The sequence below is a fragment of the Phyllobates terribilis genome, unplaced genomic scaffold (assembly GCF_046119375.1).
Source record: "Phyllobates terribilis strain yellow unplaced genomic scaffold, ASM4611937v1 Scaffold_49__1_contigs__length_9717188, whole genome shotgun sequence".
NCBI classification, from domain to species: domain Eukaryota; kingdom Metazoa; phylum Chordata; class Amphibia; order Anura; family Dendrobatidae; genus Phyllobates; species Phyllobates terribilis.
In genome coordinates this window covers 6,496,734-6,523,500 of record NW_027362809.1, presented here as the reverse complement: position 1 = coordinate 6,523,500, position 26,767 = coordinate 6,496,734, and the positions used below count along the sequence as shown (strand labels likewise).

General features: G+C 44.0%; 1 protein-coding gene across 1 annotated transcript in view; it reads right to left on the bottom strand.

Moving 5' to 3' along the window:
• Nucleotides 1–5,238: 5,238 nt before the first annotated feature.
• The window catches only part of LOC141191680 (uncharacterized), a 49,711-nt gene continuing 28,182 nt past the window's right edge, over nt 5,239–26,767 (bottom strand). Inside the window, exons 6-8 of the mRNA XM_073661623.1 lie at nt 6,311–6,470; nt 5,779–5,945; nt 5,239–5,451 (exon numbers count right to left, since the gene is read on the bottom strand). Coding sequence (XP_073517724.1) covers nt 5,239–5,451; nt 5,779–5,945; nt 6,311–6,470 — 540 coding nt within the window. The remainder of the gene's footprint in view (nt 5,452–5,778; nt 5,946–6,310; nt 6,471–26,767) is intronic.

Sequence of the window (26,767 nt, the reverse complement as noted above, 5' to 3'; positions counted from 1 at the left end):
GGTGGTAGACTGAGCTGAAGGAGGAGATGTAGAGTGGTGCTGAATCATGGAGAGCTTTGTGGGTAAGAGTGATAAGTTTATATTGAACTATGTATTGGATGGGCAACCAGTGCAATGACTGGCACAGGGAAGAGGCATCGGTGTATCGGAGACGAATATGATTCTGGCTGCTGCATTCAGGATAGATTGGAGAGGGGAAAGTTTAGAAAGAGGGAGACCGATAAGTAAAGAGTTGCAATAGTCCAGACAGAAAGAATAAGAGCTACAGTAAGAGTTTTTGCCGAGTCAAAGGTAAGCAAAGTTCTGATTCTAGAGATGTTTTTGAGGTGTAGAAGACACGAGCGAGTGATTTGATGTGAGGAGTGAAGCAAATATCTGAATCGAGTATGACCCCAAGACAGCGGGCATGTTGCTGGCGAGTAATGATAGAGACAGAAACGGAGATGGCAATATCGGGCACAGGTAGGTTAGTGGAGGGAGGAAATATGAGCAGTTCAGTTTTTGACAGACTCAATTTTAGATAGAGGGAGGACATAATGTTAGAGACAGCGGAAAGACATTCACTGGTATTTTGTATTAGAGTGGGGGTGATGTCTGGAGAAGAGGTGTATAATTGGGTGTCATCAGAATAGAAATGCTACTGAAAACCGAATCTGTTGATTGTCCAATAGGAGCAGTGTATAAGGGGAAAAGAATGGGGCCTAGGACTGATCCTTGAGGGACCCCGACAATAAGGGGAAGGGAAGATGAGGCGGCAAAAGACACAGTGAAGGAGCGGTCCAAATTTTTCTTGGATAGCTAAAGCAATGAAAAAAGAAAAAAACGTAGCACTCACCGGTCTTCTTGTTAAAAGGCCATAAATGTATTATTCCATTCTCCCCCTGTACCATTTTTAATGGAATAATAAATTTATGGCTTTTTAACAAGAAGACCGGTGAGTGCTACCTTTTTTTCTTTTTTCATTGCTTTGGATATTTACTCTACTATTGGTAAGCACCTGGTCTTGTTGGAAGCTGTGGACTCTCTTTGTCTCTCATTTGGATTGCGGTCCAGGGTATTTGTTCACCAGTTGCACAGGTGCGGACTTTCTCTCTTGGTTAGCTTCTCACTGTATACATCGATCCCCCACAAAATAGCTCCTTATGCTCTAAATTTTCACTTTTCACATGAAAAAATACAGTAATTTTTCACCAGATTTACAATTATTTGTTTTGGATGTTGTACATTTGCTCATACAAAACAATTATTTTTCATTTAATGAAACATTACATGCAAATCAATGGAGTTTCAATGGGGGCAAAATACTCCCCCTCTTTAGCCAACTTAGTTATGAGCTGGTGGGAGGAGTCGTATGTATACAGCGTGGACAATCCATATAGAGACTTTATATGGTGGTGCGGCAGATACATTGATGATATGATTATCATATGGAATTCCGATGTATCTGCCATACAAAATTTGATAATTTCAATTGCAACCCATTTAACTTAAGATTTACTTTCCATCAAGAACGAACACACATAGATTTTTTAGATTTAAATCTGGTTGGCATTCCCTATAAAACTGTGATCACCTCAACTTTCAGAAAAGTACAGCAGGTAATACAATCCTGCACACAAAGAGTCATCATAGAAGACACACAACTAGAGGTATACCTGTAGGGGAGATAATCCGGACAAAACGTAATTGTAGCATGGAAAGCGACTATTAGAGAAGTAAGAAACATCAGAAATAGACTATCCGAGAGAGGTTATAGGAATTAGAGGCTAAATAGAGCCGAAAAAATAGTTGAGGACAAAATCAAAAGGACGTCTCCGCTACACTTGTCCTGCAATACAGCAGTCAGTTTTCACAATTAAAAGAATCTATTATAATAATTTATCCATTTTGAAAGAGGTCCCAGATATAGCTAAAATAATCAAAGGTGGGTGTAGTAGTATCCAGAAAAGCACCATCTTTGGATCGAGCCTCTCCTCTAGTTTTGACAACTACACAAGCCGCTTCCTCTAGTTTTCTACACTTTAAGGGTTTTATCAAGTGTGGAACAACATCCGGCAAAACATGCAAATACTCCCACAAACGTCAGAATTTTACTGCCTCAAGTAACAAAAACACCGATCAGATCAAAATGTTCTTAATTGCAACACGAGCAGTGTAATATACATGATGGACGCACGGCCTGCAATCTACAATATGCCGGCAGCACAAAACGCCGGTTACAGGCTGGAATCAGAGAGCGTATTAATGATATCGAGAACAAAGGTACAAATAGAAACATATCACAAATCTCCAAACATTTTATACAGGAACATCAAAGTCATCTCGGCACATTAATCATTTATGTAATTGAGAAAACACATGAACCCCTTAGAGGTAGTGATACGGAGAAGATACTGAGAACCAGGGAGGCATGGTGGTCTGTCAGCGAAACACCGGGGTACCGCATGGTGTAAATCTGAGAAGGGACATCATGCTTTTCCATTACATCTCCATCTCCACCCTGCTCTTCCTCTCACACTTCTTATCATCATTTGCTGTTCTCCATCTCTTGATCACCAGGATTAGAGCCTCCATTAGTCTCTCCATCTGCCTTGAAACACTGCGGCCTCGGATCTTTATATACGGAAAAACTCAGTTCTTTATGGGGGCCGTATACAAGTTTACTGAAAAGACGGCCCGTAAATCCACGCTGTGACAAGTCTGTCTCTCCCCGAATGATCTGTTCTCCTTCCCAGCATATGGCTAACACGCCAACTTGTCTCCACCTTAGATACCCAGCGATTGTTAGCGTGCGGCTTCCACACATGTTGTTCTAATAGGAGTTTTTTCTTATCCCGCTGATTTTGAATCATTGTCTAAACCTCTGTTTTGTATGCATTGCAGTCTATTGTTAGATTACCGGTCTTGTGTATTTTGATGCCATATAGTGAGTAAATGTCATCATTAAGAATTGTTATAAAACACAAAAAAAACTGAAAAAATATAAAAATGTACTATATTATCATACTTGTGCTCCTCTTTGTTTGTACACACAGTCAGAGTCTTTCAATCAAATTTATGTAGCCTGCATTAGAAATAATAAATCAATACCAAATTTGGCATTTTATTTACCCTAAGGCTGTGTGCCCACTATGCGTTTTTCAAGCTTTTTTGCCGCTGAATTTCCGTTGCAAAAACGCTTAAAAAATGCTTGGTAATATGTGCCCCATAGTCCCCAATGATAATCCGCATGTGCTGTGCACATGCTGCAGAAATTTCTGCTGTTGATTATCATTGCGGAAAAATACGCAGCATGTCCATAAATTTTGCGGACACGCAACGTAATTGCCGCCATTGACTTGCATTGAATCGCTTAATATCCGCATGACTACATGTGCACATGCGGATATTAAGCGATTCAATGTGCGGATGGTACCTGGGTCTGGAGAAGAGGAGACTCTCCTCCAGACCCAGGTACCTTAGTACCAGTAAAAAAAGAATTTAAAATAAAAAAGAAACATATACTCACCTTCCGATGCCCCCCGGTGTTTTCTCCAGTGCGTCTGGTCTTTTGTACGGCTCGCGGTGGTCTAAAAGGACCTGCGGTGACGTCATTTGACTGCCGACGTCAGCGCTCGCGTGACCTGTCACATGACTAAATGCCGTCACCGCAGGTCCTTTTAGACTACCGCGAGCAGTAAAAAACACCGGACGCACCGGAAAAAACACCGGGGGCCATCGGAAGGTGAGTATAATATTTATTTTTTACCATTCTTATTCTTTTTTTTTTTAACTATTACTTGGTCACGCTATATAAATCCATGCCGGTTGCACTCTTTTTCCTCTGATCCCTCTCATAATGGCTGTGTACTAGTAGGTCTCTCAAGTTCTTGGAACGTCGTGCTGTTATTGCAGGGTTTGCAGGTAATTAATTCTTCAGAACGGGATCAACTTGTAGTACTCGCCAATGTTTTTTAATAATCACTAAAATATTTAGATTTGAGAGTCCTCAGTGGTTGATGCCTTTTAATGGCTAACTGAAAAGATGGTAACAAATTGCAAGCTTTCGAGACTACTCAGGTCTCTTCATCAGGCATAGTATACCACAAAATCTGAAGAGTCACATATTTATACAAAATATTGCGTAAAGATATGTGACTCTTCAGATTTTGTGGTATACTATGCCTGATGAAGAGACCTGAGTAGTCTCGAAAGCTTGCAATTTGTTATCATCTTTTCAGTTAGCCATTAAAAGGTATCAACCACTGAGGACTCTCAAATCTAAATATTTTTCTATCTACTGGCTAACACAGTACAAGAATATATATTTTCCCTATAATAATTACTACAAATTCAAACCATTTCTTACTATAGTTAGCAATCAATCGTACCTGTTTTTTGTCCATGTCACTATCCTTAACTTTCTGATTTTGGTACAAAAGTTAGTTTCTAGAGATTTTCTTAGCTCTTAAATAGCCTTGGTTAATTTTTCTCCGACTTTAACCTCTCGCCTGGAATCTACATCGTAGATATCTTGATTTTTCCTTAAAGGCTTTCTCTTCAGAACAAATTCTTTTAATCCGTAAAAACTGGCCTACTGGGATTCCCCTAATGGTAGAACTAGGATGAGATGAACTGGCACGAAGTAATGAATTTGTAGCAGTACTCTTTCTGTAATCTTCCGTTGACAAATTTCCATCTGATTCAGTGTGGATTTTGATGTCCAGAAACTCCACATCTCGACCTGTTTTAAAAGTAAAGTTTTAAATTTAAATTTGTTTTTGTTGAGTCTGGACATTACTTCAATCAGGGCGGACAATGACCCTTCCCAAATAAACCACACATCGTCAATAAAACGCATCCAGTGATGTATATTTTCGATTCACGGTATCAAGTCGTCCAAAAAAATCTCTCGCTCCCATGCCCCTAAAAATAAGTTCACATATGAAGGGGCACATGTGGCCCCCGTAGCTATTCCTTGCAGTTTTAAATGCACTTTATTATTAAAAATGAAACATTTATGGGTTAAAACGAAATCAATGAGAATCAAGATTAGTTCCGCCATGTCAGATTCAATGTTACTCCCTCTCAGAAACTAAGTAACTGCAGTTAGCCCGTCGGTATGCCTAATGGAGGTATACAGAGATTCAATATCTGCTGTTACCATAATCATGTTCTCAGTCAGATGCATGTTGTCTAATCTCCGTAAAGCCGCTGTGGTGTCTTTAATATAAGACGGTAAAGTGGTTACCAGAGGTTTTAAAAATAATCAATGGTTTGCCCAATTAGATCACAAAGGCCTCCACTGCCCGCTACAATGGGTTTTCCAGGGGGATCCATTGGATCCTTATGAATTTTCGGAGTTAGATATAGAGTTGGCAATCTGGGATTTAGTTCTTTGATCACATCGGCCATTTTTTTAGGGATCATTCCTTCTTGGTAAGATCTCTCTAGAATGTTGATCAATTCCATCTGAAAGGCCGACATAGGTTCAGCTGGTAATTTCCTGTAACAGTTGGTATCATTCAACAATTTATATGCCTGTTTTTCATGCACAGTATTAGGCCAGATAACTAAGTTACCACCTTTATCTGCCCCCTTAAATACAACATCTCTCCAATCTTGCATTTCTTTTAATGCTGTTCTGTCTGCATTGCTCAAATTTGAGAAAGTATTTTTAGTGTTAAGTTGCCTAATTTCTGCTGATACAAGTTTGGTGAAAATGTCTACTGCTGGACATAAATTTAGAGCCGAAAATTTTTTGGATTTATTGAAAAGTTGTATGGGGAAAGTACTTACCTCTGGTGCAATAGTCGTGGTTTCTTCTGCTAGTGATTCCAAGATACATAAAGCCTCAATTTCTTCTTTAGTGGTAAAAATTTCTTCATTATTGGTTTTATGATGAAGTTTTTTCAATATAAGTTTTCTGGCGAAGAAATGAACATCTTTGATTGCTAGAAATGGGTCTAAGGGTTGAGACGGAGAAAAGGTTAATCATTTTTCTAACACATTTATTTGTGCCTCTGTGAGAATATAGGTCAAGAGATTAATCACCTTAAGTTTATCATTCCTTTGGTTTCTACCTCCTCCTAGGTAGGTGCTCCAAATTTCTTTTTCTTATCAAAAAATCTCGTTTTCTGACCATTATAACTGGCACCATCCGGTCCATCCTAGTCCCTATTGGATGATGTGCTTTCTGCTGCTGAGGACAGCGAATTTGAGGATATACTTCGCGTCAAGGATGTTTTTCTATTCAATTTCTTGAATTGCCATCTGTATACTTTATTGGATTCATAATCCGCCTGATCTCTGGCGAATTTTTTCAATTTGCCTTGACTTATATTATGTTCCCATTTTTCCAAGTCCTTCTGAGTATCTTTTTGGCATTTTTCAAGATTCTTAGTTGACATATCTTTATGCATGACTTTTTCTATTTTTTCAATCTCATTATCCATTTCCACCAATAGAGAGGTATTTTTGTCCACTTTGATCTTAATGAACAAAATGGAACATGTAGTTGCTACTGTGATCCATTTACTAACAAGGGTTTCATCTTCAAGTTCAAAAGTGGGAAAAAGCTGGATTCTCAGACTCCTAGGAATTATTTTTTGATCTAGATCTCAAGTGAAGTTTTGGTCCACCAAAGTTTGGTTTTCTTGAATAATAGATTTTTGTATTGACGTATGGTTTCTTTATTTGAAGTGGAGGTGTCACTAAAACCACATGTACTACCTTCTTAAAAAATTTCTATAGCCTTAGATTGCCAGACCAGTTCTCTGGCTTTAGCCCCTTAAGCCCCGAGGGTGGTTTGCATGTTAATGACCAGGCCAATTTTTACAATTCTGACCACTGTCACTTTATGAGGTAATTACTCTGGAATGCTTCAACGGATCCCCCTGATTCTGAGACTGTTTTTTCGTGACATATTGTACTTCATGATTGTGGTAAAATTTCTTTGATATCACTTGCGTTTATTTGTGAAAAAAATGGAAATTTGGCGAAAATTTTGAAAATTTTGCAATTTTCAAAATTTTTATTTTTATGCCCTTAAATCAGAGAGATATGTCACACAAAAGAGTTAATAAATAACATTTCCCACATGTCTACTTTACATCAGCACAATTTTGGAACCAAAATTTTTTTTTGTTAGGAAGCTATAAGGGTTAAAAGTTGACCAGCGATTTCTCATTTTTCCAACAAAATTTACAAAACCATTTTTTTAGGGACCACATCACATTTGAAGTCACTTTGAGAGGTCTTTATGACAGAAAATACCCAAAAGTGACACCATTCTAAAAACTGCACCCCTCAAGGTGCTCAAAACCACATTCAAGAAGTTTATTAACCCTTCAGGTGCTTCACAGGAATTTTTTGAATGTGGAAGAAAAAAATGAACATTTAACTTTTTTCACAAAAATGTTACTTTAGACCCAATTGTTTTTATTTTCACAGGGGTAACAAGAAAAAATGGACCCCAAAATTTGTTGTGCAATTTCCCCTGGGCACACAGATACCCAATATGTGGGGAAAAAACACTGTTTGGGCGCACGGCAGGGCTCGGAAGGGAAGGAGCGCCATTTGACTTTTTGATTGTAAAATTTGCTTGAATAATTAGCGGACGCCATGTTGTGTTTGGAGAGCCCCTGTGTGCCCAAACATTGGAGCTCCCCCCACAAGTGACCCCATTTTGGAAACTAGACCCCCCAAGGCACCTATCTAGATGCATAGTGAGCACTTGGAACCCCCAGGTGCTTCACAAATTGATTCGTAAAAATGAAAAAGTGAAAAAAAAACCCACTTTTTCATTTTTATGAATCAATTTGTGAAGCACCTGGGGGTTCCAAGTGCTCACTGTGCATCTAGATAGGTGCCTTTGGGGGTCTAGTTTCCAAAATGGGGTCACTTGTGGGGGAGCTCCAATGTTTGGGCACGCAGTAGCTCTCCAAACGCAACATGGCGTCCGCTAACAATTTGAGCCGATTTTCCATTCAATTTGTTAGCGGACACCATGTCGCGTTTGGAGAGCCCGTGATGTGCCTAAACAGTGGAGCTCCCCCACAAGTGACCCCATTTTGGAAACTATACCCCTCAAGGATTTTATTAAGGTGTATAGTGAACATTTTGAACCCAGAGGTACGACACAGAATTTGTTTACATTAGGTCATCATATTGAATAAGTTGTCATTAGTCTTGAGCGCAAGTGCTCGCTACTTGAGTTTGCATCGGGTATTCAGGTATGCACCATGTACAGCGTGTGCTCGAGTGACATGCTCGAGTCCCTGCTCCGCATGTTTCACGGTTATTAGACACCCCCAAAAAAACATGCGGGGATCACTCGTGCATGGCAGGCAATCCCCGTAAAGTTTTTTTGGCCGCGAAGCATATGGGGCAGAGACTCGAGCATGTCACTCAAATACCCACGATACTCAATGCATACCAGAGCACCGATGCAAACTCAAGTAGCGAGCACTTGCGCTCAACACTGGTTGCCATATCGTCATCTTTTTTTCTTACTTTTGAAAAAAATCCCAACCCCATCACAACCCCAACCCCAGCCCTAACCGTAGCACAACCCAAACCGTAGCACAACCCTAACCGTAGCACAACCCTAACCCTAGCACAACCCTAACCCTAGCACAACCCTAACCCTAGCACAACCCTAACCCCAAACCCAGCCCTAACCCTAGCCCAATCCTAACCCAAGAGTTTATTTTTGACGCCGTTCCTCGTGCGGTATAAGTGATTAGACGACTTTATTCTTCGGGTCGGTGTGATTACAGCAATACCAGAATCATATGGGGTTTTTATGACTGACAGCTGTCACACACTAAAAGACGCATTTTTTGTAAAATCTAGTTTTTGCATCGCCATATCTTGAGAGCTATAATTTTTCCAGATTTTGGCAGACAGTCACTTGACGGCTCGTTTTTTGCGGGATGAGTTGACGTTGTTATTGGTGCCATTTTCAGGCATGTGACATTTTTTGATCGCTTTCTATTCCGATTTTTGGGAGGCAGAATAAACAAAAACCAACAATTCAGGAATTTTTTTTTTTTTTATTCTGTTCCGCGTGTGGTAAAATTGATAAGGCAGCTTTATTCTTCGGGTCAGTACGTTTACAGCGGTACCACATTTATATCGTTTTTCTATGCTTTGCACTTTTACATAATAAAAGCAATTTTATAGAAAAAAATATTTTTTAGCATAGCTTTATTCTGAGAGCTATAACTTTTTTATTTTTCGGCTGATGGAGCTGTATGTTGGTTTGTTTTTTGCGGGACGAGATGACGTTTTCAGCGGTACCATTTTTATTTATATTTGTCTTTTTGATCGCGTGTTATTCCATTTTTTGTTTGGCGGTATGGTGATAAAGCATTGTTTTTTGCTTCGTTTTTTTTTTTTTTTTTTTACCGTGTTCACTGAAGGGGTTAACTAGTGGGACAGTTTTATAGGTCAGGTTGTTCCGGACGCGGCGATACCAAATATGTGTACTTTTATTGTTTTTTTTGTTTTTTTTTAATAATAATATTTATTGATGGGTACATTATATTTTTATTTTTGGTGGATTATTTTTTTTATTTTTTTTTTATATTTTTGCAATTTTTTTTTTATTTTTTTTTTTCACTTTCTGACACTTTTTACACTTTTTTACTCTGTCCCACTCTGGGACTTTCACTTTTTTTTCTCTGATCGCCTGCATGGCACAGGAATGCAGCACCATCCCTGTGCCATGCAGGCTATCAGCGTTGGACAGGGAGATGATTGTTTGGAGATGCACTGCGCATGTCCAAACAATCTTCCTGCTGTCTGGTGACCCGGATGTTGTCATGATGACATCGGGTCGTCATGGCAACACCCGGGAAGCCTTTGCAGACAGCGCTGGAAGCCGGAAGAGGAGGTGAGTATCTGCGATCACCTCCCCTTGCCCCCGCAATGCTGCGATCGACTTCGATTGACTTCGATCGCAGCATTGAGGGGGTTAATGTGCTGGGAGCGGTGCAGGATCGCTCCCTGCACATAGTATCGGGTGTCAGCTGTGACAATCAGCTGACACCCGGCGGCGATCGCGCCCGCACAGCCTGTGTGCGTGCGCGATCGCCATGACGTACTAATACGGGTCTGGCTCTTAAGTCCCAGGGCACAGACGCGTATTAGTACATCAGATGTTGTTAAGGGGTTATGATCCATTTTGGATTTAATCAAACAATTTTTTACTTGGACACTCTGTAACAACAGAAATAATTAATATATCAAAAAAAGTTCAGTATCACCAAAAATTTAAATTCAGTGGTGTTACCCTACATGCGGAACAGTGCAAAAAAAAACAATTCCTGAGCTGTTGGTTTTTGTTTATTCTGCCTCCCAAAAATTGGAATAGAAAGCAATCAAACAATGTCGTGTGCCCGAAAATGGTACCAATGAAAACGTCAACTTGTCGTGCAAAAAACAAACCTTCACATGACTTTGTCGGTCGAAATATGGAAAAATTATAGCCATCAAAATATGGCGATGCAAAAACTAGTCTTTGCAAAAATAAGTGTATTTTAGTGTGTGACAGCAGCCAAACATAAAAACCCGATATAAGTCTGGTATCACTGTAATCGCACCGACCCAAAGAATAAAGTAGTCTAATCATGAAGAACGGCATAAAAAATAAATAAAATCAATTCTTCACCTGCTGCTGATTTGTTCATTCTGCCTCCCAAAGATCGAAGTAAGGCTCGGCTCACATTTATCCTGCTTTCCGCACTGAGTTCTTACACTGGGGTTTCTGTGTAAATCTCTGAAATATGTGAGACGGAACCCCCGGCGGAAGACTCCCTGTAATGAGTGAGATGGAGGCACCGTGGACGCAGTCTGGCCTGTGATCCCACGGTGTCTGTCTTTTAATTAGATGTGCATAAAAGTGCCGTTAGCCACAGTTTTGTGAACCTCTGAAAAAAAGGACACCGCTAAACAGAGGCCAGATAGAGTCCAGAGTAACTCTGCTGCCTCTTTATAGTGAATGGATACTTCGGGGTAGGGTTAGGGTTAGGATTAGAGTTACAGTTAGGATTAGGGTTGTTTTAAGGTTAGGGTTGTGTTAGGGCTGGGATTTTTTCAAAAGTAAAGAAAAATATGATGACGATATAGCGACTAGTGTTGAGCGCAAGTGCTCGCTACTTGAGTTTGCATCGGGTGCTTGGGTATGCTCCGAGTATCGTGGGTGCCTGCCATACATGAGCAATCCCCGCATGTTTTATTTGGGTGTTTAACAACCGTGAAACATGCGGGGCGAGGATTCGATCATGTCACTTGCGCACCCACAATACTTGGTGCATACCCAGGTACCCGATGCAAACTCTAGTAGCAAGTACTTGTGCTCAAGACTAATGACAACTTATTCAATATGATGACCTAATGTTATCAAAATTCTGTGTCGCATGTCTGGGTTCAAAATGTTCACTATACCCCTTGATAAAATCCCTGAGGGGTCTAGTTTCCAAAATGGGGTCACTTGTTCGGGGTTTCCGCTGTTTAGGCACATCAGGAGCTCTCCAAATGCGACATGGCGTCCGCTCTCGATTCCAGCCAATTTTGCGTTCATAAAGTCACACAGTGCTCCTTCCTTTCTGAACCTTCCATGCGTCCAAACAGTGGTTTTTCCCCACATTTGGGGTATCAGCGTACTCAGAAGAAATTGCACAACAGTTTTTGAGGTCCATTTTCTCCTCTTACCCTTGTGAAAATAAAAAATTTGGAGCTAAAAGATCATTTTTGTGGAAAAAGTTTTGTTTATTTTCACGGCTCTATGTTATAAACTTCTGTGAAGCACCTAGGGGTTCAGGGTGCTCACCACACATCTAGATAAGTTCATTGAGGAGTCTAGTTTCCAAAATGGGGCGGTTTCCACTGTTTAGGCATATCAGGGGCTCCCCAAACACGACATTGCATCAGCTAATTATTCAAGCAAATTTTACATTCAGAAAGTCAAATGGTGCTTCTTCCCATCCGAACCCAGCCATGCGCTCAATCCATGGTTTTGCCCCACATATGGGGCATCAGCTTACTCAGGAGAAATTACACAACAAATGGTATTGTGCAATTTCTCCTGTTACCTTTATGAAAATGTAAAATTGGGGGATAAAAAACATTTTTGTGCGAAAAATGTGAAAATGTTATTTTTATGGCTCAATGTTATAAACTTCTGTGAAGCACCTGGAGGTTCAAGATGTTCACCACACATCTAGATAAGTTTCCTGAGGGGTTCTTTTTCCAAAATGATGTCACTTATGGGGTTTTTTCACTGTTTAGGCACATCAGGGGCTCCCAGAATGTGACATGCCGTCCGCTAATTATTCAAGCAAATTTTACATTCAAAAAGTCAAATGGCGCTCCTTCCCTTCCGAACCCTGCCATGTGCCCAAACAGTGGTTTTCCCCCACATATGGGGTATCGGTGTGCTCAGGAGAAATTGCACAACAAATTTTGTGGTCCATTTTTTCCTGTTACTCTTGCAAAAATAAAAAAAAATAATTTCTAAAGTAACATTTTTGTGAAAAAAAGTTAAATGTTTATTGTTTTCTTCCACATTCCAAAACTTCCTGTGAAGCACCTGAAAGGTGTCACTTCTGGGTATTTTCTGTCATAAAGGCTCCTTAAAGTCACTTCAAATGTGATGTGGTCCCTAAAAAATTTTTTTAAATTATGTTGGAAAAATGAAAAATCGCTGGTCAACGTTTAACCCTTATAACTTCTTAACAAAAAAAAAATTTGGTTTAAAAATTGTGCTGATGTAAAGTAGACATGTGGGAATTGTTATTTAGGAACTATGTAAAGTAGATATGTGAGAAATGTTATTTATTAACTATTTTGAGTGACATATCGCTCTGATTTAACCGAATGAAAATTAAAATTTCGCCAAATTTCAGATTTTTTCACAAAGTAACACAAGTAACATCGAAGAAATTTTAACACTATCATGAAGTACTATATGTCACGAAAAAACAATCTCAGAATCAGTGGGATCCGTTGAAGCGTTCCAAAGTTATTACATCATAAAGTGACAGTGGTCAGAATTGTAAAATTGCAAAAATTGGCCTGGTCATTAACGTGCAAACCACGTTTGGGGGTAAAGGGGTTAACACAACAAAAACAAAAATTAAATGGAGCAAATAATATATATTAAACCAAAGGAAAGTATCAAAAGTATCAGACAATTGTCTAGTACCAATAAGATGGTGACATATCTATACTAGGATATGAATGGCAGAACATTTGGGAATAATCAGAAACCCAAAGCAGAAACACCAAACATGAGTTTGGTCAAAAACCTTTATTTCACAAGCAATTGGTTACATGGTGGCACTGCAGAAGCGGGTGCCCACACTACATAAAATACAGTGATTGTATAATACACAAACTGTTATATATGTACAGTAGGTGATATCCAGAAGTCTATTGATCCTATTCTGAACATTATTGGAGAGTTTGGTGAATGGTCAGGACTGTCCATTATTTGGGATAAATCGGTTATTCTACCATTTGATGATATCCCTAATTAGAGCATATTAGAACATGCACGAATACAAAGGGTTGAGAAATTCTAATACCTTGGTATAAATATCACAAAAAGAACTCCGGATTACATTGCACTGAATCTATATCTTCTTCTGGAAAAGTATAAAAAGAAAATCGATGCGTGGTGCAGATTACCATTATCAGCTGTAGGAAGAGGGAACTTATTAAAAATGATATTGGTGCCCCAACTCTTATACATTCTGCATAATGCCCCTATTTGGATCCATAATTCCCATTTTCAGAAAATTCATAGCAAGTTTCGTTCTCTTATATGGATAGGCTAGGATAAAATGTGAATATCTTCAAAGTGACAAGGAATCTGGTGTTTTGGCGATTCCTAATGCACTAATGTACAGTGGGGAAAAAAAGTATTTAGACAGCCACCAATTGTGCAAGTTCTCCCACTTAAAAAGATGAGAGAGGCTTGTAATTGACATCATAGGTAGACCTCAACTATGAGAGACAAAATAAGAAAACAAATCCTGAAAATCACATTGTCTGATTTGGAAAGAAATTTTTTTCAAATTTTGGAGTAAAATAAGTATTTGGTCAATTACAAACAAGCAAGATTTCTGGCTCTCACAGACCTGTAACTTCTTCTTTAAGGGGCTCCTCTGTCCTCCACTCATTACCTGTAGTACTGGCACCTGTTTGAACTTGTTATCAGTATAAAAGACACCAGTCTGCAACCTCAAACAGCCACACTCCAAACTCCACTATGGTGAAGACCAAAGAGCTGTTGAAGGTCACCAGAAACAAAATTGTAGCCCCACACCAGGCTGGGAAGACTGAATCTGTAATAGGCAAGCAGCTTGGTGTGAAGAAATCAACTGTGGGAGCAATAATTAGAAAATGGAAGACATACAAGACCACTGATAATCTCCCTTGATCTGGGGCTCCACACAAGATCTCACCCCATGGGGTCAAAATGATCTCAAGAACGGTGAGCAAAAATCCCAGAACCACACGCGGGGACCTAGTGAATGAGAGAGCGGGGACCAATGTTACACAGGCTACCATCAGTAACACACTACGCTGCCAGGGACTCAGATCCTGCAGTGCCAGACGTGTCCCCCTGCTTAAGCCATTACATGTCCGGGCCCCTCTAACGTTTGCTAGAGAGCATTTGGATGATTCAGAAGAGTATTGGGAGAATGTCATATGGTCAGATGCAACCAAAGTAGAACTGTTTGGTAGAAACACAACTCGTCGTATTTGGAGGAGAAAGAATGCTGAGTTGCATCCAAATAACACCATACCTACTGTGAAGCATGGGGGTGGCAACATCATGCTTTGGAGCTGTTTCTCTGCCAAGGGACAAGGACGACTGATCCGTGTATATGAAAGAATGAATGGGACCATGTATCGTGAGATTTTGAGTGCAAACCTCCTTCCATCATGGGCGTGCAGAGGGGGTGAATATTCATGCCCTTTAATAGCGGGCACACGCGATCGCTCAGCAGCAGGAGCCGGGCTGCTGATACACTGTGAATATAGAATCCGGCACTCATTCAGTAGTATGAAATATAATTCTTAATCAAATAATTAAAGTTCCTTTAGAGATTCATGAAAAATGCAATCCACAACATGTGACATTTCGGTCGTTCAGCCACGACCTTCATCAGACTCTAATGCATACAAAAAAACAAAAGATATGTACAGAAACATTATGTGGATAAAAAATAAGGGAAAGGGTAGAATTCAAAAACATCATACAGGAAAGACGGACAATAAATCATTTCATTAGAGCATGTGGAGGATAATCTCTACTATAATCACAATGTAATACAATATTCAATGATATAGTACAATGCAGCGTGATGATCAAGCCTCATCAAAAGCAAAGGTGTAAGTAAATATGGTGTACCCGGAAATACTCCATAGGGAGCCTGAGAATCATTAAATCAAAAGAGAAAAAAATGCAAAAAGGAAAAACAGGGGAAAAGTTTATAACCCACTTGTGGTGTCATATAATAAGATCTGGACCCTTAAAATAGAAAAAAAACTTTGGAAAGGGAGAAAAAAGGGGAATAGACACGGAGTTGTTGATATACTGTGTGCCGCTATTAAGGAGAGCCTATGGGCGTGGGGAGCAGTGAATTTTCATTTTCTTCAGCAGCGGGGACAGTGCAGGCTGCAGCAGGCGGCTGCTGCCTCCTGTGCCCCGCTCCTCCACCACAGTATTATATATATATATATATATATATATATATATATATATATATATATATACAGACACACACACACACACATACACACTATATATACCCCCCCCCAGCAACATTCGGACTATAAGACGCACCCCCCATTTTCCTCCAAACTTTTGGAGGAAAAAGGTGCGTCTTATAGTCCGAAAAATACGGTAAATACTGGAAAGGAGTTTTGTCTAATATAAAGAGGGTATATAAAAATAGATATTCAACCAGACCCAAAAATGCCTATCAGGTATATTAGAAGATGATATGGAATTTGATCCAATTTCTATAGGGATTTCACATATTTTATTTCAAGCTAGGAAACATATTGCATCCAAATAGATTAACCCCTCACCTCCAGAAATGAGTGAACTCAAAAATAAGAAAAATAATATTATCAGATTAGAAAAAGGGGTATATAAAAAACAAAACTCAATGAATAAATTTGAGAAAATATGGGGCTTATGGTTGGATACACCTGGAATGCCACCAAGGGGGTTATTGTTGGAGAGACAATGACTTATAGGGGAAGGGGGGTATTGGCGAGGTTTAATGTTTCATTGTAATGTGTATTGGAATTCCTTAACATGTGGTATGGGTAATATAGCACACCTATATGTGTATAGGATTATAATGTTTATTACAATATTATGGTTATATAAAAGATTTAAAAAATGTGGAATGTTAATTGTAAGATATTAGTAACTGCAAGTTATCAGACGGTAATGGGCAAGCTGAAAGGATATATAGGAGAGATGCATGTATGTCATCCCTATGGTATGTTATTTTATTATTGTGTGTACTGGTTTCTTGTTTTGTAAAAAAAAAAAAATGAAAAAATCTCAATAAAAATTTATTGGATTAAAAAAAAAATAGAATAGGAAAAAAGCTTCTCCCCTGTGTGGGTTCTCTGGTGCTTAATCAAAGCTGGTTTTTGGTTAAAACATTTCCCACATTCTGAACATGAAAAAGGCTTCTCCCCTGTGTGGGTTCTCTGGTGCTTAATCAAAGCTGATTTTTGGTTAAAACATTTCCCACATTCTGAACAGGAAAAGGCTTCTCTCCTGTGTGAGTTCTCTTGTGGCTATCAAGAATCATTTTACGATTAAAACATTTCCCACATTCTGAACAGGAAAAGGGCTTCTCCCCTGTGTGGGTTCTCTGGTGCTTAATCAAGCCTGATTTCTGGTTAAAACATTTCCCACATTCTGAACAGGAAAAGGGTTTCTCCCCTGTGTGGGTTCTCTTGTGACTTTCAAGAATCATTTTACGATTAAAACATTTCCCACATTCTGAACAAGAAAAAGGCTTCTCCCCTGTGTGAATTCTCTTGTGACTATCAAGATTCATTTTACGATTAAAACATTTCCCACATTCTGAACAAGAAAAAGGCTTCTCCCCTGTGTGAGTTCTCTTGTGACTATCAAGAATCATTTTACGATTAAAACATTTCCCACATTCTGAACAGGAAAAGGGCTTCTCCCCTGTGTGGGTTCTCTGGTGGCTATCAAGATTCGCTTTCCGGTTAAAACATTTCCCGCATTCTGAACATGAAAAAGGCTTCTCCCCTATGTGGGTTCTGTGGTGCTTAACCAAAGTTGATTTCTGGCTAAAACATTTCCCACATTCTGAACAGGAAAAGGGCTTCTCCCCTGTGTGGGTTCTCTGGTGGTTATTTAGATACGCTTTCTGGTTAAAACATTTCCCACATTCTGAACATGAAAAAGGCTTCTTCCCTGTGTGGGTTCTATGGTGCTTAACCAAAGCTGATTTCTGGTTAAAACATTTCCCACATTCTGAACAGGAAAAGGGCTTCTCCCCTGTGTGGGTTCTCTGGTGGTTATTTAGACACGCTTTCTGGTTAAAACATTTCCCACATTCTGAACATGAAAAAGGCTTCTCCCCTGTGTGGGTTCTGTGGTGCTTAACCAAAGTTGATTTCTGGTTAAAACATTTCCCACATTCTGAACAGGAAAAGGGCTTCTCCCCTGTGTGGGTTCTCTGGTGGTTATTTAGATATGCTTTCTGGTTAAAACATTTCCCACATTCTGAACATGAAAAAGGCTTCTTCCCTGTGTGGGTTCTGTGGTGCTTAACCAAAGCTGATTTCTGGTTAAAACATTTCCCACATTCTGAACATGAAAAAGGCTTCTTCCCTGTGTGGGTTCTGTGGTGCTTAACCAAAGCTGATTTCTGGTTAAAACATTTCCCACATTCTGAACATGAAAAAGGCTTCTTCCCTGTGTGGGTTCTGTGGTGATTAACAAAAACTGATTTCTGGTTAAAACATTTTCCACATTTGGAACAAAACAATCTATTGTCCGCTGTGTGTATTTTTTGATGTTTTAGAATAGACTTTTCGAGGGTAAAACTATTTCCATTTTCTGAACGTGAAAATGATTTCTTTGCTTTAGGAGCAGTTTGTTCTTTAATGCTTATTTTATTTTGATTTTCCTTAGTAGTCGGTAATGAATCAGAAGACAGGATCTGTTTCATAGGATCAGATGATTGATGTTTGCTGTGAAGGGATGATGGTATATCTGGAGTAATGGCATTCACTTCAATTGTATCCTGTGGGATCTCAAGATCGTCAGATTTAAAAATCTCCTGTCCATCTGATCTCCTGGTACAGTCATCTGCCAAGAAAAAAACAATTATTAATTTTGAATAAAATATCCTTGAAATTTATATTTTTGAACATTTCTACTTAAAATGTCTAAACATTCACATCCCTGGGCTACATGCTAATCCAGGAAAATGAAAAGATATATGCTCAAGTTTAAAAATCAATTTTATAAGACACAAATCTAAAAACTAGAGGAATATTTAAAATATTTTAAATATTCCTCTATTTTTTAGATTTGTGTCTAATAAAATAGATTTTTAAACTTGAGCATATATCTCTTCATTTTCCTGGATTAGCATGTGTGGCACCCCAGGGGTCTTGTTTCCACAGTAATAGCAATATTACGTCTGTGAGCAGGTGGGAGGTCTCCTGGGCAGGAATCCTAAGCATGCCACACCTCCTGCCCAGTCCTGGGAGGGGAAGAACTTCCCCTACATAAACTGGGGCTGAGGCAGGGTTAAGAGAGAGGAGTTCCAGACAGAGACGGAGTCTGGTCTGGACACGCAGAAACAGGGACAGATAGACATCAGGAGCTCTGTAGGAGCCAAGGAGAAGCGCCAGGGGCTGGAGCTGTGCAGAGCTCGCCCTGGGAGAAGGTACTAAAACCGGACACAGGAGTCCGAGGCTGTGGGGACTAAGATATACCCAGCAGCAGAATCCATCCGGCAGGGGATTCCAGGTCCTCTGGCCATAAAAGCCCGGAGGCTCAGTCACAACGAAGGGACCAGCACCGCCATCCCGGAGCGGAGGCTAACAGGAGGCCCCAGGTCACCAGCCATACGGGTGAGCACCACACGGTATACCCAGGGACGTGGGCTACTTGTAACCGCCGAAAGCAGGGTAGCCAGGAAGGGTACAGACTAACGGGAAGGCCTACAACTCCACCTGGCCAGGGGAACTCCGGCTTACTCGCAGACTAACCAGGCCCCAACTACTAGCCAGTACTCCCGGGGGAATTTGCCTTGTACCATCAGTAAAGAACTGTACCCTCGCGTCTCCGTGCTTCCTTGTCGCACCATTAGTGCTGGGACATCCACACCATCACTCCCAACATCAACCTCATCCTCTGCCCTGAGGCCATACCCCTCCCGTTGGGGGTTATACCATCCACGCTGCACATCCGTACCACCGGCCTCAGCGGACTGCCCTGCAGCGGCGGCTTCATAGCCGCACTCAACGGGTGGCGTAGTCGGACACTAATACCATCATACCAATAACTGCCACTTAGTTTGACCACCCTGGGCACGGACCGGGTCACCACCACACGAAGACTACTACCCCCATCGGATCCGGCTCCGGGTATTCCCCGCGCGCACGCGCGCCGCACTACAGCACTGGCCCAGGGGGCGCGTCAACTTTGGCGTAGTCGGCAGGATTACGTGCCTGCAACCACCGGGTACTGCGTGCCTGAAAAAGAGACTTTTATACTTACCTGTGGTGAAGTTTCCCGCCGTCCGGAGTCGTTTCCCGCCATCCGGAGCCGATTCCCGCCATCAGACGCCATCTTGGACCGTTTCCCGCCGTCTTCTGCCTTCTTCCCGCCATCCGCAGCTGCTTCCCGTCTTCGGACGCCATCTTCGGGACGCCGCACGGGAAGAAGAGGGGCGTGGACTCCGAAAGCCCGCGAGAACTGAAGCCCCGCCTCACATCCGGACGTTGCGTAAGGTCCTGGAAGGAGCCCAGCAGACGCTGACGTCACAGGAGCGCGACGGAAGGTCCTCAACCCTGACGATCCACTGCGGAGCCGCGGCCTACGGAAGAGGATCATCGCAAGGTAGGCCACGGTCCACTAGGGGGGAGGAGGATGTCAGACACGGAGGAGAGCTTCACCGCCGCAACCGCCGCCAGCGCCACCGCTGCTGCGGTCATGCCTTTCACCATGCCCTATATCCCGGGGGCAGCCTGGCTACCCCAGTACTCAGGGGAGTCACATACCCTAAATGACTTCAGAGAAAGGCTGGATAGCCTCTTCCAGGTGTATCCCCTCACGGAGTCGCAAAAAGTGAGCATCCTGGTGGCCCAATTAATCGGGGCAGCCCAAAGGGAGGTAAAGTCCTGGCCACCTGGGAGGAAGAGGACTGTCAGAGACATACTAACCCGGCTGAAAGACACATTTGACACCCGCACCTCAGCCGAAATAAAACTAAGATTTTATGGGTGCAAACAACGGGCACATGAGAGTATAAGAGACTATGCTCTAAACCTACAAGAGGCCCTGAGAGCCATTAAGCAGGCAGACCCTGACAGCGTGGGAAATGAAGATAAGCTGTTGACTGAACAATTCATTGAGGGTCTACTGTGCAATGCCCACCGAACCCAGTTGCGGGCAATGGCCTTACAGGACCCTGACCTGGACTTTGCACAGTTCAAGGACAGAGCCATCCGGGTGCTCCGAGAACCGGCACCAGGTGGCGCTGTGACCCACAGGCGCCCTGCTATCACTTATCACCAGGAGACGGCGCCCTTGTCTGCAGGGCCTGTGGGAGCTGATGCGCAGGCTTTAAACAATGACCCAGCTACAGACCTGCACCATCAGGTCCAAGAGCTAACTAAAAGCGTTGCCGCGCTAACCCGAACTGTGCAGTCTTTACAGGTTTCTACTGCAGGGAAGATCGAGCTGGCATCCGGACCGGAGGACATCCCGTGGCGCCGACCAAGGAGGACCCCACCGGCCAGAGGAAGAGCCAGCGATCGATACAACGAGGACGGACGACCTATTTGCCGCCGCTGCAATCAACCCGGACATGTGGCAAGGTACTGTCATTTAAACGGGCACAACCTGGGGTAGAGGGCCAACCCCCAGGCGTAAGACCATCAGGCCCATCAAACTGGCGTGATAAATACGTAGGGGGACGTCCAATCTTGCCTGTGGTACTGGATGGCATTCCTATGAGTGCCCTACTAGACACTGGGTCACAGGTCACCACCATCCCGTACGTGCTCTTCAAGCAGTACTGGAATGATTCGGACATAACCCGCTACCCAGACGACGACCTGAGTATCATCGCCAGCAATGGTCAGCCCGTGCCGCAGGTGGGATTCAAGGAGGTGACCATTAAAATCGGTAAAGTCGAACTAGCGGCACAAGGACTGATTATAGCGGACATCGACCGTCATGAGAGTCACCCTAGAATCACCCTGGGAACCAATGTAATTGAAAATTGTCTTGCAGAGGTGATTCTCATTTTACAGCAGGTTGCCAAGAACGCCAGTTCCGGCCAGCAGCGTGTGCTCCAAAAAGAGATCCGGGCACTGATGAAGCGGCAACAGGTGGAACTATCTGGTGGTGAGATAGGTAGCGTGAGAATGTGTGACCCGTTCCCTATTGCCATGCCCCCAAAAAGTGAGATGATGATTTGGTGCCGGGCAGCTATTGGTCTAAGAGGTAGAGACTACCAAGCAATGGTAGAACCTGTCTACTCAGACAGTAGGCCCACCATTTTGACAGCACGGGGGGTGGTCGATGTACGCCATGGGAGGGTGCCCGTTCGCATCATAAATATCGGTGAGAGAGAAGTACACCTGCCCCGGTATGCCACGCTAGCTAAATTGTTCACCATAAACCAGAATTCTGTACAGGCCGTGGAACCCTTGCCTCCATCTCAACCAGAGGAAGGTAACGGCTCTAAGAAACCAATGGAGGACTGGTGTCAGCAACTACATCTGGGTACTGACTCCACTCCCTCACACCAGAAACAAGGAGTCTATCGGGTGGTTCAAGAGTACGAGAGAGTGTTTAGTAAACACCCGTTAGACTTCGGGCGAGTAAAGGGGGTAGAACACCACATCCCCACGGGAGACCATCCTCCCATAAAGGAGAGATACCGACCCATACCCCCTGCACACTACCAACACGCCAAGGGGATGCTTAGAGACATGAAGGAGGCCGGGGTAATCAGGGACAGCTGTAGCCCCTGGGCAGCTCCACTAGTCTTAGTGAAAAAGAAGGACAACACTATGAGAATGTGTGTAGACTACAGGAAGGTCAACCGTATCACACACAAAGATGCGTACCCGTTACCAAGGATAGAATAGTCCTTAGCTGCATTAAAATCTGCTAACTTCTTCTCTACTTTGGATCTCACTAGCGGGTACTGGCAGGTTCCTGTAGCAGAGGCAGACCGGGAGAAGACCGCATTCACCACCCCGATGGGTCTCAGCGAATTTAACTGTATGCCGTTCGGGCTCTGCAACGCACCAGGAACCTTCCAACGGTTGATGGAATGCTGTCTGGGACACCGGAACTTCGAGACGGTCCTGTTATACCTGGACGATGTCATCGTCTATTCCAAGACCTACGAGGACCACCTGAAACACCTGGCAGAAGTGTTCGAAGCTCTGGCAAACTACGGCCTAAAGGTGAAACCCTCCAAGTGTCACCTCCTGAAACCAAAGGTGCAATACCTGGGACACGTGGTGAGTGCTGAAGGAGTGGCTCCTGACCCTGATAAGATCACCGTGATTAAGGACTGGCCAAGACCCTCCAGCATAAAGGAAGTGCAGCAGTTCCTCGGGTTGGTAGGCTACTACAGAAGATTCATTCCCAGTTTCACCAAAATGGCAGCCCCTATGCAGGACCTCCTGATAGGTCAATCTCGAAAAGCCAAAAACCAGAAGCCGCCCTTCAGGTGGGAAAAGCTGGAAGAGGAGTCCTTTTGCCAGCTGAAGATGGCCCTCACGGGGGATGAAATCCTGGCATATCCAGACTACAGCCAGCCCTTTATCCTCCACACGGACGCAAGCAACATCGGGCTAGGAGCCGTGCTGTCCCAGATCCAGCAAGGAAAAGAACGGGTAATCGCTTACGCTAGCCGAAAGCTACGACCCACCGAGAGGAACCCTGAGAATTATAGCTCATTCAAGATGGAGTTCCTGGCAGTAGTGTGGGCAGTGACCGAACGTTTCAAGCATTACCTTGCCTCCTCCAAATTCATTGTGTACACGGATAACAACCCGTTGACACACCTGGACACTGCAAGGCTCGGTGCTCTGGAACAGAGATGGATGGCTCGCCTGTCCAACTTTGAATTCACCATCAAATACCGGGCAGGACGCTCCAATGCCAACGCGGATGCCCTGTCTAGAATGCCGAACTTACCGGACGTAGGGGAAGATCCAGAAGATCTGGAAGAAGTTGAGCTCCCTACGTTCCACCGTCATGGGATTACCCTGTATTCCCACCGTGTGAAGGACAGGCGCTCCGCGACGTTCAATCCCTTGCCCCACTACAACTGGGCGGAGACGCAAGACAGTGATCCCGCAGTCCGTCTGGTGAAGGAAATGCTGACCCAAGCCGATGCCAGTCTGGACCCAGACGTCCCAGAGGAGACTAAGCAACTGTGGAAGGAGAAAAGTAGGCTGTTCCTCTACAGGGAGAAGTTGTGCCGGAGAATGGTTAACTCTCGAACACATGAGTTGACCTGGCAGGTAGTGGTCCCCAGACGAGACGCGGCTATGATTCTGGAGGCGTACCACAACGGAGCAGGACATTTCGGGTGGAAGAAGCTGGAGTTCTTGTTGCGTGAACGGTTCTACTGGGTAGGCATGAGAGGAGCCATCGAGAGGTGGTGCAGAGACTGTGGACCGTGCCACCTAAGAAGGAAGGACCGTGCCAGCCAGAAGACTCCCTTGCAGCCCATCATCACCCGACAGCCACTGGAACTGGTAGCCCTGGACCATGTGAAACTGGCTCCAAGCAGATCTGGGTATGTCTACGCCCTCACAATCGTAGATCATTACTCCCGGTTCCTGGTGGTGGTCCCGGTCAAGGACTTAACGGCTCAAACAGCAGCTAGAGCCTTCCAGCAGCACTTCTGCCGTCCACACGGGTACCCGGACCAAGTGCTGACAGACCAAGGGCCAGCCTTCGAAGCGGAAGTCTTCCAGGAGTTCTGCAACCTGTATGGCTGCACGAAGATAAGAACAACGCCCTATCACCCTCAAACCAATGGACTCTGCGAGAAGATGAACCAGGTGGTGATAGACCTCCTGAAAACATTGCCCCTGGAAGAACGCAGTATGTGGCCTGAGAAACTGCCTGATCTGGTGGACCTATACAACCACATCCCTGTAGGTTCTACCAACTGTACCCCGGCTTACCTAATGAGAGCGAGACCTGGTAAGCTGCCTATCGACCTGGATATGGGAGTCCTGACGCCCGAGGACACCTCGCCGGAGGCAGACTGGGATACAGAACGGCAGCAGCAGTATCGGAAAGTACAGGAGAGCGTCGAGCGAAGTCTGTCTCAAGCTAGAGAAAGGCAAGAGAGGGCTTATAATCAGTATGCTCCCGCTGTTCCCCTGGTACCTGGAGAGCAGGTCTTGAAGAGGAAAAGACGGCTCCACAAGTTGGACGACCAGTGGGAGAAGGACCCGTACACCGTACTGCCATCAAGCCATGAGAACCCAAAGATTTGCGTGATCAGTAAGGATGGAGGAGAAACCACAGCCGTTGTCTCCAGAGACCATCTGAAGAAGTGTCCCGAGCAGCTGCAAAACCCTGAAGAAGAAGATCAAGAAAACCCTCGACCCGCAGAGGAAAGGGAAGAAATGATCAGGACTGTACTCGGAGACTTCCCCCGGTCTTGGACACAAGTAAACGGTGCTGTCGTGGTACCCGTCCTCACCTTTCTCCAGCCAGCCCCGCAAGTGCCTACAGAGGAACCGGAAGAGCTGGAAGAGCAGCCGGCCCAAGAGGCAGAAGAGTCCACACCAGCAGTACAGGAGGATCAACCCTCTGCTAGTAGTGAGCCTGCCGTGCCCCTAGTGAGCCAAAGAGTGCGCAGAAAGCTGCCCAGCTTGCCCATAACACCTCCTACACCCTGTAGTGCAGGACCAGTGAGTGAGCTCCGTAGGTCCACTAGGGTTACCAGAGGCCAGATGCCCGTACGTTGGAGAATCTAAGTTGGCTAATTGCTTTAACTATTTTATGTTTACCTGTTTTGTTGTAGCCGTTGCTAATTATGTTTTTCAGTTACAGATTTCTTTATATGGACTGACAGGTTATGGACAGTGAGTAACCGGAACTCTGTTGTAAATATGTTTGGAGCGTAACCCAGGAATGGACTAAAGACTGTTAAAGACTCGGGGCAGGACAGACCCCTACCTGGTTACGGCTCCCTGTTCTTTGGTGAAATGGACACCCTTATTGCTTCCCGGTTACGGACACGCCGTGACCATCTCATGTATTTAATTGTTCCTGTTTATACCCTGTTATGTTTTTGAAAAAAATATATGTTTAGTCCGGGAGTACTAAATTTCACTAGGGGGGAATGTGGCACCCCAGGGGTCTGGTTTCCACAGTAATAGCAATATTACGTCTGTGAGCAGGTGGGAGGTCTCCTGGGCAGGAATCCTAAGCATGCCACACCTCCTGCCCAGTCCTGGGAGGGGAAGAACTTCCCCTACATAAACTGGGGCTGAGGCAGGGTTAAGAGAGAGGAGTTCCAGACAGAGACGGAGTCTGGTCTGGACACGCAGAAACAGGGACAGATAGACATCAGGAGCTCTGTAGGAGCCAAGGAGAAGCGCCAGGGGCTGGAGCTGTGCAGAGCTCGCACTGGGAGAAGGTACTAAAACCGGACACAGGAGTCCGAGGCTGTGGGGACTAAGATATACCCAGCAGCAGAATCCATCCGGCAGGGGATTCCAGGTCCTCTGGCCATAAAAGCCCGGAGGCTCAGTCACAACGAAGGGACCAGCACCGCCATCCCGGAGCGGAGGCTAACAGGAGGCCCCAGGTCACCAGCCATACGGGTGAGCACCACACGGTATACCCAGGGACGTGGGCTACTTGTAACCGCCGAAAGCAGGGTAGCCAGGAAGGGTACAGACTAACGGGAAGGCCTACAACTCCACCTGGCCAGGGGAACTCCGGCTTACTCGCAGACTAACCAGGCCCCAACTACTAGCCAGTACTCCCGGGGGAATTTGCCTTGTACCATCAGTAAAGACCCTGAACTGTACCCTCGCGTCTCTGTGCTTCCTTGTCACACCATTAGTGCTGGGACATCCACACCATCACTCCCAACATCAACCTCATCCTCTGCCCTGAGGCCATACCCCTCCCGTTGGGGGTTATACCATCCACGCTGCACATCCGTACCACCGGCCTCAGCGGACTGCCCTGCAGCGGCGGCTTCATAGCGGCATTCAACGGGTGGTGTAGTCGGACACTAATACCATCATACCGATAACTGCCACTTAGTTTGACCACCCTGGGCACGGACCGGGTCACCGCCACACGAAGACTACTACCCCCATCGGATCCGGCTCCGGGTATTCCCCGCGCGCACGCGCGCCGCACTACAGCACTGGCCCAGGAGGCGCGTCACATGTAGCCCAGGGATGTGTGTGTTTAGATTGATTTAGAAGTGGTATGCAATCTTTATTTATTTTTCTATGGGAT